General features: G+C 56.5%; 1 protein-coding gene across 1 annotated transcript; it reads left to right on the top strand.

Moving 5' to 3' along the window:
* Window positions 1-273: 273 nt before the first annotated feature.
* SIK1 (salt inducible kinase 1) lies at window positions 274-11,625 on the top strand. The gene is made up of 14 exons (XM_074324689.2): window positions 274-416; window positions 892-1,059; window positions 1,428-1,544; window positions 4,008-4,071; window positions 4,249-4,410; window positions 4,550-4,674; window positions 4,759-4,882; window positions 5,540-5,751; window positions 6,058-6,207; window positions 6,668-6,778; window positions 6,905-7,112; window positions 7,617-7,892; window positions 8,560-8,791; window positions 9,234-11,625. The coding sequence occupies exons 2-14, from the start codon at window positions 904-906 to the stop codon at window positions 9,616-9,618; spliced, it is 2,322 nt and encodes a 773-aa protein (XP_074180790.2). The 5' UTR covers window positions 274-416; window positions 892-903; the 3' UTR covers window positions 9,619-11,625.
* Window positions 11,626-11,894: the final 269 nt, after the last annotated feature.

An 11,894-nucleotide genomic window follows, 5' to 3' on the forward strand; every position in this document is an offset into this window, starting at 1 on the left:
ACGGCCTCATCAGCGCGCGCGTCAGAGCCGCCAGTCTCTTGGCAACGGCCCGATCTCCCGCTCTCCCTCCGCTTGGCGCTGGGCCGCGCGTCGCTCTGGCGTCAAAGCGACGTCAATGGGGATGTATCAATCCAGCGCGGCGGCGGGGCGGGCCTGGCGGAGGCGGGCTGGGGGCGGGGCCGGACCAGGCCGGGGGCGGGGCCTGGGCGGGGCTGCCGGGGCCGGGGCGGGGCGGGGCGGTGGCGCGTGCGGCGGGTTGCGCCGCGCGGCCTCAGAGCTGACATGCGGCGCGGCCCGGCTGGCGGCGGCAGAGGCGACCGGAGCAGCAGGCAGCCGAACAGCGCGAGCGAACGAGCGGTCGGCGGGGGCTGCGGGGCGAGCGGCGTCCCGGCCTCGGAGCCCCGGGGGTGGCGGAGGTGAGGCAGCAGGCGGCGCTCGGGTCTCCGGTGGCCCCGCGGGTGCGCGCGGGGGGGTCGGGGCCGGGACGCCGCTCGCCCCTCGGTCGCCAGCTCCCTTTTGTTTTGGGGCGGCGGGAGCGGGTTCCCGCCCCGCTGGCCTGGGGTCCGGGGTTCCGGGCAGAGCCGACCGCAGGCGGTGGGGGCGGCGGGAGCGTGTCCGCGCGCCCCGCGGGGCAAGGGACTCCAGGGTTGGGACGGAACCGACCGCGGACGGCGTGCACGCTCCGCGGGTTCGGATGGAGCCTGGCGGCGGGGGCGGGTCCACACGCCCCACGGGGCTAAGCGGGTCCCGGGGACCGGAGTGGAGCCGACCTCGGGCGGCGGGGGCGGGGTGCACCCCGCGGAGGGTTCGGTTCGAGTCGGGACGGGTCGGGCCACGGCGGGGGCGGGTGTGGGGTCGGGGTTCGGCGCTGAGCGCTGCCGGCGTCCGTAGGTGCCCGGAGCCATGGTGATCATGTCTGAGTTCAGCGCGGCCCCAGCGGGCGCCAGCCAGGGCCAGCAGAAGCCCCTCCGGGTGGGCTTTTACGACATTGAGCGGACCCTGGGCAAGGGCAATTTCGCGGTGGTGAAGCTGGCCCGGCATCGAGTCACCAAAACGCAGGTGCGTGGGGTGGCAGGGCCGGCCTGGGGTGGACCCTGCTGGGCGCAGCCAGCCGGGTGGGATCCCTGTCCGCAGGGTCTAGCGATGTCGTAAGGTCTGAACGCTGACAGCTTTTAGTCTGGTAAAGAAAAGAAGCTCCTTATGTTATGATTCTGCATAATGTGTATGAACATTAAAGGGTAAAGACCAAGTATTAAAGGATAATATTAATGATGACTTTGGTTATTCCCCCCCCCCCAACTTTTTGTGACCTCTTGGAGATATAAAGTATTTTAGAAATTAACCTGCAAAAAGCGAAAATTAGGTTAAGTGAGAGGTTTGGTTGTTTTTTTTAAACAGAATATCCTTTTTCTTGTAAAAATCTGTAGGTTGCAATAAAAATAATCGATAAAACACGCCTAGATTCAAGCAATTTGGAGAAAATATACCGTGAGGTTCAGATCATGAAGCTTCTGAATCACCCGCATATCATAAAGCTTTACCAGGTAAGCGCCAGTGTGCCTTTCCCTGTCACTTCTGGCAAGTGTATTATTTCTTATTTCCGACAACGTAAGTGTGCAGTTTCGGAAGGTTGCTCTTCTCTTTGTGTGGATGTGGGAGTCCAGGAGTTGGTTGTATAAGGTCAATAGATTAGTTTCTGTAAGTGGTGCAGAGGTATTCACAGCTGTTTTCTTGCTTTTGGGTCATAATCGCTTCATGAACATTTTACTTAGTATTGTAATTTGTCCAGTGTTGAATGTGTTGAGGTCAGTGTTACTCTTACTGTGAAGACAAACAAGCAGATCTGTGTGTTGCCACAAGTCGGGCATTTAGGGTAGAACATATTCAAGTGAAACTAGACACTTCCGCCTCTGCAGATAATTATTAAACTTACAAACCAGCTGCTCTTACTAGTTTTCATTAATTTATCTTTGCAAAGGCAGCAGTAAGCATTTGTCTTCCCCTTTTAAAACTCTTCATCAAAAACGGAGAGATGAGAATACGTTTGCCCTGGTGAAAGCAAGGTTGTCATTTAATCCACGTTAAGAACAGGCCTCACCCTGTCCGTCTTTTGGTTTGTTTTGGGCCTTTATTTTTGTTCTGTTGAAACTAATAAATTGCGTCTTTGGAAAATAAGTGCTGGTTTAATTAGGACAGCAAAGCGATCTGTTACTTAGCTGACCACTTCTGTAAAGATGAAATCCAGCCTCGTTCAGGAGAATAAGTCCTTTGCTCGATGTTATGTCCAGTTGTGTTGACTGGAGGTTCCTTTGGATGACTCTCACAAAACCCTGAGAGTCTGAAATGAATATGGGACAGTGTGTGCATTTGTGCTGTTGGCAGGGCTAGGTGTACAGTGAGGTAGGACGAGACGGTAGTTGAAATGATCCCACGCAAGGCTCTTCTCTGTTAAAATGAAGGTAGAAGTGGAGTCGTCGGGGCTGTGTTTCCAGAATGACAGTTTACTCAGCGCTGTTAATGCAGCAGTCGCGTCAGGTGCTCTCTGGTTCGTGTTTTGTTTCTGTTGTCATTTGTAAGTTGCCGTCTGGAGAAGAAGTTTCCTCCCCGGTCACTGATGTCAGTGCCTGAGACATGTGCCTGTTTCCGCAGGAGTGGGCTGACCCCTGTCTGTTTCTGGCTGTGCTGAAAGGATGAGCCAGAGCATGGCTTCCCCGCTGGCCCATTGTGTGGACTAACCCAGTTAGCGATCCCCTGGCCCACGGGATCCAAGTCGGTCTTTTCTGGGGTGAATTTTCTCATTGCTCTGTGGGCTGCTTTAACCATTTGGAGACATATGATGCAGTGGGACAGCAAGGATGGTGATTAGCCTGGTTTTGGCGCTGGCGTCTGATTTTCATCCAGCTAGCCCAGGCCCAGAACCTTGGTGAGGCACTAAACTCTTTCCGTGTGGTTTTTTTTTTAAACTTAACACACATTCGCTTTCATTCTTTTTCTGTCACTTTTTTCATTGAGAAATGGGGTGAACAGTGGTTGTCTTACTCGCCACTCTGTTATACACATTGAGCACAAGGGCAGTGAAAATTCTAGCCGAACTGTTTGGTGTTCAGGTTTCTTTCTAGATTTACAGCTCAAAGCAGTTGTTTTCCAAGTACCTTTTTTAAAGGAGTAATTCTGAAACCTGAAGGAGTCTTTTTCTGCAAGAATGTATTATTTTTCTGCCTCCCTCAGAACTGGTTTAGAATATACAGATAGTAATTACACTTCTTTCGCTACCAAAGGTCTGAATTTTTCTTTGTTTTTCAGTTATGTTTTAAACTCTTTAAAACATTTTCTTCAAAGTGAAATAAAACTCTCGATCAATAAGGAATCTTTAAGGTGTACTTGACATGGGCTGTTGCTGTTGACGCTGCTGAGCAGATTGCAGTACAAAGAGCAGACTGTTGTAGCTCACCTGGCAAAGCTGGCTTCTCGTGGCCTAATTAATGATGTCACTAACGCATGGGGGGTGGCGGGGGGGCAGTATTTGCTATCTGTGATTCAGCTGTGCTGGCCTTTGGCTGGAATCATTTGTTGCACGCTCGGCTTCTAGAAGAAAGCCATAGCAGAACTCTGGAAGTCGTTTTTACTTCAGTAGCCTCCAGAGTCCTCTAGGGGGGTGAGGCAAAGTGAGTTATTTGTTTTTTAATATTTATTTTACATTTGTATTTATATTTATTTCCTATGATATAGGAGAATTCTAAACCTTTTTTTTTTTTTTTTTTTTGAGAGCAAAGAAATACCAGGCTAGGCAGTCTAGTGAGGAATTCACCTCTGATTTTTAAATTCTTGTTTTGAATAGGAATCCCCTTATTTCTTTCGTTACTGTCGAAGTTTTTCTTTACTTTCCAAAAATTATGAAGGTACTCATCCCAGAGAAGTTAACAGTTGACTGGGGTTCAGGTGGAATATTTATACCGTTGGTATGCTTCCTTTTTGTGTGGTTAAATGTCATGTCTTTATTTTTGTAGGTTATGGAAACAAAGGATATGCTTTATATTGTCACTGAATTTGCAAAAAATGGAGAAATGTTCGGTAAGCCACACTTAGTTTTAGTATCTGTTGACGGCAAATGGTACTGACTTCGCGGGTACTGCTTGTCTCATGTTGGGGTGTACCTGCTATACAGTTCTGCAGCATTCCTCAGTGTGCCCGAGACATGGGCCGGGCTAGCAGGTGTGGGAGCTCGAGCTTTGTTTTGTCGCTCCTCAGATTACTTGACTTCCAATGGGCACCTAAGCGAGGACGAAGCCCGGAAGAAGTTCTGGCAGATTCTGTCGGCCGTGGAGTACTGCCACAGCCATCACATTGTGCACCGGGACCTCAAGACCGAGAACCTCCTGCTGGACGGCAACATGGACATCAAGCTGGCAGGTAGGGGGTCACGCTGCACCCAGGAAGTACCGTCCTGGTGGGGTGGGGCGGCGGCGTGTGCGCTTTGTACGCACACCTGTGAAGCCACGGCCCCTGCTGTTTGCACCGTAACTTCATCACCTGTTTCTTTGTCTCTCAGACTTTGGATTTGGGAATTTCTATAAGTCGGGAGAGCCTCTGTCCACGTGGTGTGGGAGCCCCCCGTACGCAGCCCCAGAAGTCTTCGAGGGGAAGGAGTACGAAGGCCCCCAGCTGGACATCTGGGTAGGAACCCGCGTGTGCAGTGCGTGTTAGATGCTAAGCAGTGAGGGCGAGCGGGCTCTGACTGTGCTGTGTGGTCGTTGGCAGAGCCTGGGAGTCGTGCTGTACGTCCTCGTCTGCGGGTCCCTGCCCTTCGACGGGCCCAGCCTGCCCGCTCTGAGGCAGCGGGTGCTGGAGGGCCGCTTCCGCATCCCCTTCTTCATGTCTCGAGGTAGGTGTGAGGCGTGAGCTGAGCCTCCTGAGCGGGCTGGGCGTGGAGCGCGATGGGAGTTTTGGAGGAGGAGGGGGAGGACGCATTCATTTCCTGAAATGCCTGCTTGACTGTCTTCTGAGTCTGCCATTGGGTTTCTGAGTCAGGCCTGTATTACGCGGGGTGTTTACCTGTGAGAGAAACCCAACCCACGCTGTGTTTTCAGTGCCCTACTTAGGCCTGGCAGGTCCCTTCCTGCAAGGGCGTCTCCCGGAGGGCCGGCTGAAGGCCTGCTCTCTGGAGTCCCTGCCCAGTGCCCCGTCCCTGTGTCTCACCCACTCTGCACACGTGCTTTTCTCCATTCAGTAAAGACGTGAGACCCGCTGGCCGCTAACACGTGTGGCCACAGCAGAATGGGGAGTCTAAGTGGTCTCTGCGGGGACCACTTGGGAGGACTGTGTCCCCACAGAGGCCCATCCCTCAGTCGTGGGGCTCTGTCTGGTGACAGGTCTGAGCCGATGGCACAGGCCAGCACTCTTTAGGATGGTCATTTGTCCGTTTCCCCGCATCATGGGAGCCTCGTGCCCTGCGGGGCTGCTGTGGGACTGGGTGGGCCGTGGGGGAGGGCACCGCGCCACCCGCGCCGCCGGGTCTCAGGATGCCTGCCCCACCCCCCAGACTGCGAGACGCTGATCCGGCGCATGCTGGTGGTGGAGCCGGGCAAACGCATCACCCTGGCCCAGATCCGGCAGCACCGCTGGATGCAAGCCCATCCCCGCCCGCCGCCCGCCTGCCCTGCGCTCAGCTACAGCTCCAACCTGGGAGACTACGACGAGCAAGTGCTGGGCATCATGCAGACGCTCGGCGTGGACCGGCAGAGGACTGTGGAGGTGAGCACAGCGCCCTCCCTGCGCCTGGTCTTGGTGGGAGAGGCCTTCCTGGGGGCAGGCGCGGCCGTGTCAGAGAGCAGACGCTCTCCAGTCAGGCTAAAATGGGAACATGGGCTAATTTAAGGGCCAGCTAGTCCACACCTCTAAAAGATATTCTCGGCCACCCAAGAATAACCCTGGGAATGGCCCCGTCAGGGAGCCTCAGCGACTCAAGGAGATGTCCCAGGGCGCCGCCTGCCCGCGGGAGGCCTGCTTCTCCGCCATCTCCTCTGGCCTGGCTCTGACCCGCTTCTCTGCCTGTCGCAGTCCCTGCAGAACAGCAGCTATAACCACTTTGCGGCTATTTATTACCTCCTCCTGGAGCGGCTGAAGGAGTACCGCAGCCCCCCCCAGTCGTCCCGACCCCGCCTGGCCCGGCCGCAGAGGCCCAGAAGCTCTGATCACAGCTGCCTGGAGGTGAGGGGGCTCCTTCTAAAGCCCCACCCTTGTCTCTGCCTTGGATTTCGTCCCCAGGTTAGGGATCCCTCGCTCAGACATGCTGGGGGGTGAGACGCAGGATGAGCCTGCTGGGCCCCAGGTCCCAGCACACACGACCCATTAAGCCCTGACGGGGTTCCCCTGTGAGCCTCGGATCAGAAGCTGCACGGAGAAGGGGGGGTGCTGATGCTCTGCTGGGGGTCAGGTCTGTCCTGTGGCCACTTGTTCCTAACTGTCCCTCATGCTGGCCTCTCCATGCTCCTCTTGGTCACCTTCAACCAGCGTGGCCTCAGGGAGAGCGCATGTGTCCTGAGCCCAGGCAGCTAGTGGCTGCCACCTGTTAATGCCAGAGCAAGCCAGCATGGTCTTTTCTCGCGATGTCGCGGTTGTCCCCAGAGCCAGCTGCCTGATGGCCCCGTCCTCGTCTGCCGACCCACAGGTGCCTCAGGAAGGCCTCCCCAGTGACGCTTTCCGATCCTCCCTGCTCTGCCCGCAGCCCCAGACCTTGGGGCAGGTCGAAATGGACTGTGACCTGCACAGCTCACTCCAGGTGTGTGAGCATCTGCGCTGTGTGGCGTCGGGGGTGGGGGCTCGGCTGGTTCCCGGCCGCAGGGACGGCCCCTGCACCGGCTCTCACAGAGCCCCAGGCTCACTGGTTTGTGTCCGTCCTTCACAGCCCTTGCTCTTCCCCATGGATGCCAACTGCAGTGGAGTGTTCTGGCATCGCTCGGCCTCCCCCAGCAGCCCACTGGACACCGCCATCAGCGAGGAGGTCCAGCCGGGCGCGGAGGCGGAGCGGGAGGCACAGAGGCCCCTGCCCAGCAGTACGGGCCGGAGGCACACGCTGGCCGAGGTCTCCACCCTCTCCCCATGCGCCACTCCGTGTAAGTGTCCCGTGGGCAGGCGCGTGGCCGCTGAGCGGGGTTATAGTCAGGGCTGCGCAGGGCTGATGCCAAACGCACCTGTTCTGCTTATCCACCTCTTGTGGTTACATCCCCCAGCTCCGCCATTGGTTTAACCCCAAAGGCCAAAGGGTTACGCTTAGACACTCCTGTGGTGGTTTGGTGATGGGGACAGTGTGCCGGGAGGGCAGGTTCTCAGCCTGGGCCCCTCTGTGTCCTGGGTCAGCGCCCGGATCAGCTGCAGCCGACTGTAAAGCCTCCCCATTCTGGTGGCCTCTGGCCATCACAGACTGCCACACCCCCAGCACAGCTGTCTGTCCCCGTCAGCGGGCTGTGAGGATCGCCTTGGGGGCTTAGTGTCGCTGCAGTGGGCGTGCAGAGGGGCCGGAGTCAGTTATTCTCCTGTGAAAACTGGCGGCGCCTTGGGTGTGTTGGCTGTGGGGAGCGTGGGGAGCCCCCCTCAAGAACACCCCGCTCCCTCTGCAGGTATCATCATCTCCTCCTCCCCAACAAGCCCTTCCGAAGGCACCAGCTCTGACAGCTGTCTTACCTCAGCCGGCGACAGCCCCGGGGGGCTCAGTGGCCGCTTGGCCGCTCAGGGGCTGGTGGGCACCTGCTCCCCCCTCAGACTGGCCTCGCCGCTGCTGGGGGCCCAGTCTGCCACCCCAGTGCTGCAGGCTCAGGGGGCCCTGGGAGGAGCTGCCCTGCTCCCCGTCAGCTTCCAGGAAGGCCGGAGGGCTTCAGATACCTCGCTCACTCAAGGTGACTTCCCCTTTCGGTCTCACTTCCACCTTCCCCAGGAGATGCTGTGTGTGGCCCTGGAGGACATCACTTTGTCCTTGATGGCAGGGGTCCCCCCATCCTCTAGCCGGGTCGGGGTAGAGCAGCATTACTCCCTGGGGAGGCTGCAGTGCTGCCCCCGTTCTAGACAGCCTGGTCTCTGAGACAGTCATCGGCCTCTAGTGGCTATTTTGTAAAGGCCCGAGACACTCGGAGACCAGGCAGCAGCTCCTGCCTGCAGGAGCGATGGGGTCAGGGAGGGATCCCTCCCCTTAGCTGCCTGGGCATCTCCCCCCAACCCAGGGCTTGGGGGGGTCTCACCCCCTCCCTGGTCCTGTGGCACTGATCGCACCCTTATTCCATGAAGGGTCTATTGTCTGCTCAGGCGCACGCCTGTTTGGTGTTGGAACTACTGCCCCAAACCAAACCCCAAAAGAAGAAGACTTCCCAGCCTTAGGGAGGGGTGGGTGGTTTGTCACAAGTGATCGGATGCCCAGCAAGCACCCTGAGCCCTGCAGGAAAGCATCCTAGTCCTCGTATCTACCACCTCTGTGTTGCCCATGCCTCCTCCCTGCTCCCCGCCCCACCTGTGTGGAAGCCCTGCACTGCGGGGCCAGGTCCATAGGCTTCTTCACCCACCTCCCCCCAGGCCTGAAAGCCTTCCGGCAGCAGCTGAGGAAGAACGCAAGGACCAAAGGGTTTCTGGGGCTGAACAAGATCAAGGGGCTGGCTCGCCAGGTGTGCCAGCCGTCTGCCAGCCGGGCCACGCGAGGTGGCCTGAGTGCCTTCCAGCTGCCTGCGCAGAGCCTGGGCGTGCACGGCGGTGGGGCTGGCAGCCGCGAGGGCAGAGGCCTGCTGGAAGAGGTGCTGCACCAACAGAGGTACGCCCGCTCGGCGCAGGCGCCTGCACGAGGAGGTTTCCTCCTAAGCTCCCCCTTCTCCATGGAGTCAGATGAGCACGCTTCCCTGCCCCCAAGTGCAGACCTGTGGGGCCTTGTTCCCCGCAGGTGGTGGCAGAGGTGGGGAGCCGTCAGGTTTTGTCACTTTGAAGCCTGTAAGGGGGATGGATGGGGGCAGTGAGTAAAAATGTCACATCTGGTTGGCATCTCTGAGCTGCCACAAAAGCACGCCGGAGAATGGAAATGTCAGGAATTGCTCAGGGGATTAGTCACACAGCACTGCGTGTTCTGAGCAGCTTCAGCCAGCAGTTTCACGGGGCGTGGACACCGATAGTGTCTGAACCTGGCCGGGTGGAACATGCCAGAAGCAGCAAGCAGAGCTGATAGTGACCTGTGCCTTCCCCGTTCCCTTGTCTCCCTCCAGGTTGCTCCAGTTACAGCACCACCCGGCAGGCCTGCCCAGCTGCCCGCAGGCCCCCCAGCCACCCCCGGCCCCTCTGGTCCTGGCCCCCTGCGACAGTGCCCTCCTTGTGTCAGGACTCCAAAAGGAGCTGGGGCTGGCGCCCTGCCCGCTGCTGCCGCCCCACATCGTCCAGGCTGGGGTCTCCCCAGTAGCCTCGGCAGCCCAGCTCCTGGATGCCCACCTACGCATCAGCACGGCCTCGGTCCCCCTCCCCGCCACCACACCCCTGCAGCCACACTTTGCCATGCTGCCGCCAGGTTTCAACCCCATGGGGCTGCCGCAGGGGGACTGCGAGATGGAGGACCTGACCGCCGGCCAGCTGGGCACCTTCGTCCTGGTGCAGTGAGGAACACGGGTCGCTGCCCTCCGCCCCAAATGGGCCGCTGACTCCTCGAAGCAATAATCTGAGTATGTGAAGACGTTTCCGGACTCAAAGCCAATAACTTCTGAGAAGCAAAACAAGCAATACGTTGGTGTTTTGGCTTTTTAGTTTATATTTTGTTTCATTTTCTTCTTGCACTGAGCGGCTGTTAACATGAGTCAGGACTGGACAGTTTCTAAAGAAGAATAATGAGGGTGTGTCATGGGGCGGGCAGATGGGGGGGAGGAGGGAGCAGGTGAGAGCTGGATGACGGCTGGCTCAGCAAATTGGCTTGGGGCCACTGGTGGCAGGAGGGGCCCAGGGACCAGGGATTCCCTGGTCCATGGGCACGGCAGGTCACGAGCATTGCATTGGGCAAAACACGGTGTGAGCCCTATGCATGCAGACGACCTATGTGTGTGTGTGTGCGCGTTGAGTGGTATCGTGTTTTTTTTAGTTAACAGTTACCCACTTCCGGAAACACTTAGGCTTCAAATGAAAGCTGTGAACTTTCTGCTTTATGTATCGGTTTTTAAAAAGCTCTAAGGCCAGCCCAGGAGAAGATAATCTACAAATTCTCGGACTTCTCTCCCCTGAAGTCAGTACCCACAGGATCATTATACCTTCTTTTTTAGATGAGAAGTTTTATAAACTGCTCAAGAGTTGGTTTCCAGGATTCTTCGGAAGAACCTCAAAAGGGCGGGCGGGCTGGCTGCGGGGCACTCCAGCCGGGCACTTGCTCAGCCGGAGGAGTTTCCTCCTGCTGCCCGTCTGATTTCCGCTGCTAATTAAGTTTTTATGCATTTCATTATCAGGGTCCAAAAAGAACAGCTGACTGGGGAATGTGCAATATGGAGACCTGGGCCTGGGAGGAACAGATAGTAAAGGGTCATGCTAGTGGCTGGCCTGCTCCCACTGGGTGGCAGCCCACGGGCAGCCCAACCTTACCCAGGCCCCTGGTTAGGCTTTCGTTCACAGAAGTGAAATGACAGGTCAGGTCAGTATTGTTCAAGCTTTGCTCCTTTTTTTTTTTAAGCAAATACTGTATATGTATATAAATAGGAGACAAATAGACACTACTTATTTTTTATATTTTTTACTACACCTTTGTGTTCCCAGTTTAAATTCCCCTCTGGTAACATTGCAAGGCGCTGACACCAGGTCCATAGAGGAGGGAGACAAGGTGCGTCTTTACCTGGCAGGTAGACTCAGGTGGTGGCTCGTGGGTCAGAGGCCTCTGGAGGGAGAGGAGGGTCGTCCCTGCACACCCCTGCACCGGTCAGCACGGCCCTTTACCTCCAGGTGCCTTCCGTTCACTTGGCTCTTACACCCTTCAGTATTACACAGGTAACCACGGGGGAAGGTGGGCATTCATCAAAGCCAAAGATGGCCCGCTTTTCTGGAGGGTGGGCAGGCGGGCGGCCCCTGTGGCTGCATTTGCCGAGCTCGCTGCTGCTGTCCCTCCTGCACTGGCTGCTTCAAGGATTGGGCAATGGGCTGGCCTGGCTGCCTGACCACAGGCACCACCCGAGCCTCCCACTGACTGGTGAGGAAGGTTGGGGCGGAGCGAGGCCGAGCCCCTTCCCACGGAAGCAGCACGCGGCCCACTACAGCCCGGTCCCCTCTCACACGGCTGTTCTAATGCCAGAGATCAAAGGCCTCAGAACATGACAAGCACTTTATCCTTTCACAGTTTCTTTCTCGTTGCCGTAAGTCGAGTTGTGTGTCTTGTTTTCAGGTATGCGTGGTGTGTTTCCTGGGTCTCCCCACAGTGCTCTGCTCGGACGGATGCAATAGCCTGTTGAGAGGCACTCGCGTCTGAGCAAGGTGTCTGTGGGTGGGTTTTGTTTTTTACTGTAACTGAGTTAATTATTTTATTTCTTACGTTAACATGAGAAATGTATGCCAAATGATTAGTGGATGTCTGTTTTTTAATTTAATATTTAAATAAAATATTTGGGGGGAAAAAACGTCGGCTTTTCCCTCAGTTCATCTCTGTGGAAGTGCCTTCCTTCCGAGCCGCTTCAGTAAGAGGGCACGTCCTCCAGGTGGATTGGCAGGTCAGGTGGCAGTTTTAATTAGTTTCCGGTATACAAAACAGTACTAGTAGGACATTTACGCCCCTCACAAAGTGATAACCCCCCACACTCAATCTATTACCCCTCTGACACCGTATATACGTACCTGTTACAATTCCATTGACTCCATTTCCTACGCTGTACTCCACATCCTGTGACCAAACATATAATTTAATACATATA

The sequence above is a fragment of the Rhinolophus sinicus genome, chromosome 17 (genome assembly GCF_057876585.1).
Source record: "Rhinolophus sinicus isolate RSI-liver-muscle chromosome 17, RSI-T2T, whole genome shotgun sequence".
NCBI lineage: Eukaryota > Metazoa > Chordata > Mammalia > Chiroptera > Rhinolophidae > Rhinolophus > Rhinolophus sinicus.

What these genes read in the sequence shown, in the direction of transcription:
- SIK1 (XM_074324689.2), top strand. Translation starts at nt 904, where the DNA reads ATGGTGATCATGTCTGAGTTCAGCGCGGCCCCAGCGGGCGCCAGCCAG. An exon ending in GCCCCCAGCTGGACATCTGG is followed by an intron (nt 4,675 to 4,758) that starts GTAGGAACCCGC and finishes GGTCGTTGGCAG; the next exon opens with AGCCTGGGAGTCGTGCTGTA. An exon ending in CTGATCACAGCTGCCTGGAG is followed by an intron (nt 6,208 to 6,667) that starts GTGAGGGGGCTC and finishes GCCGACCCACAG; the next exon opens with GTGCCTCAGGAAGGCCTCCC.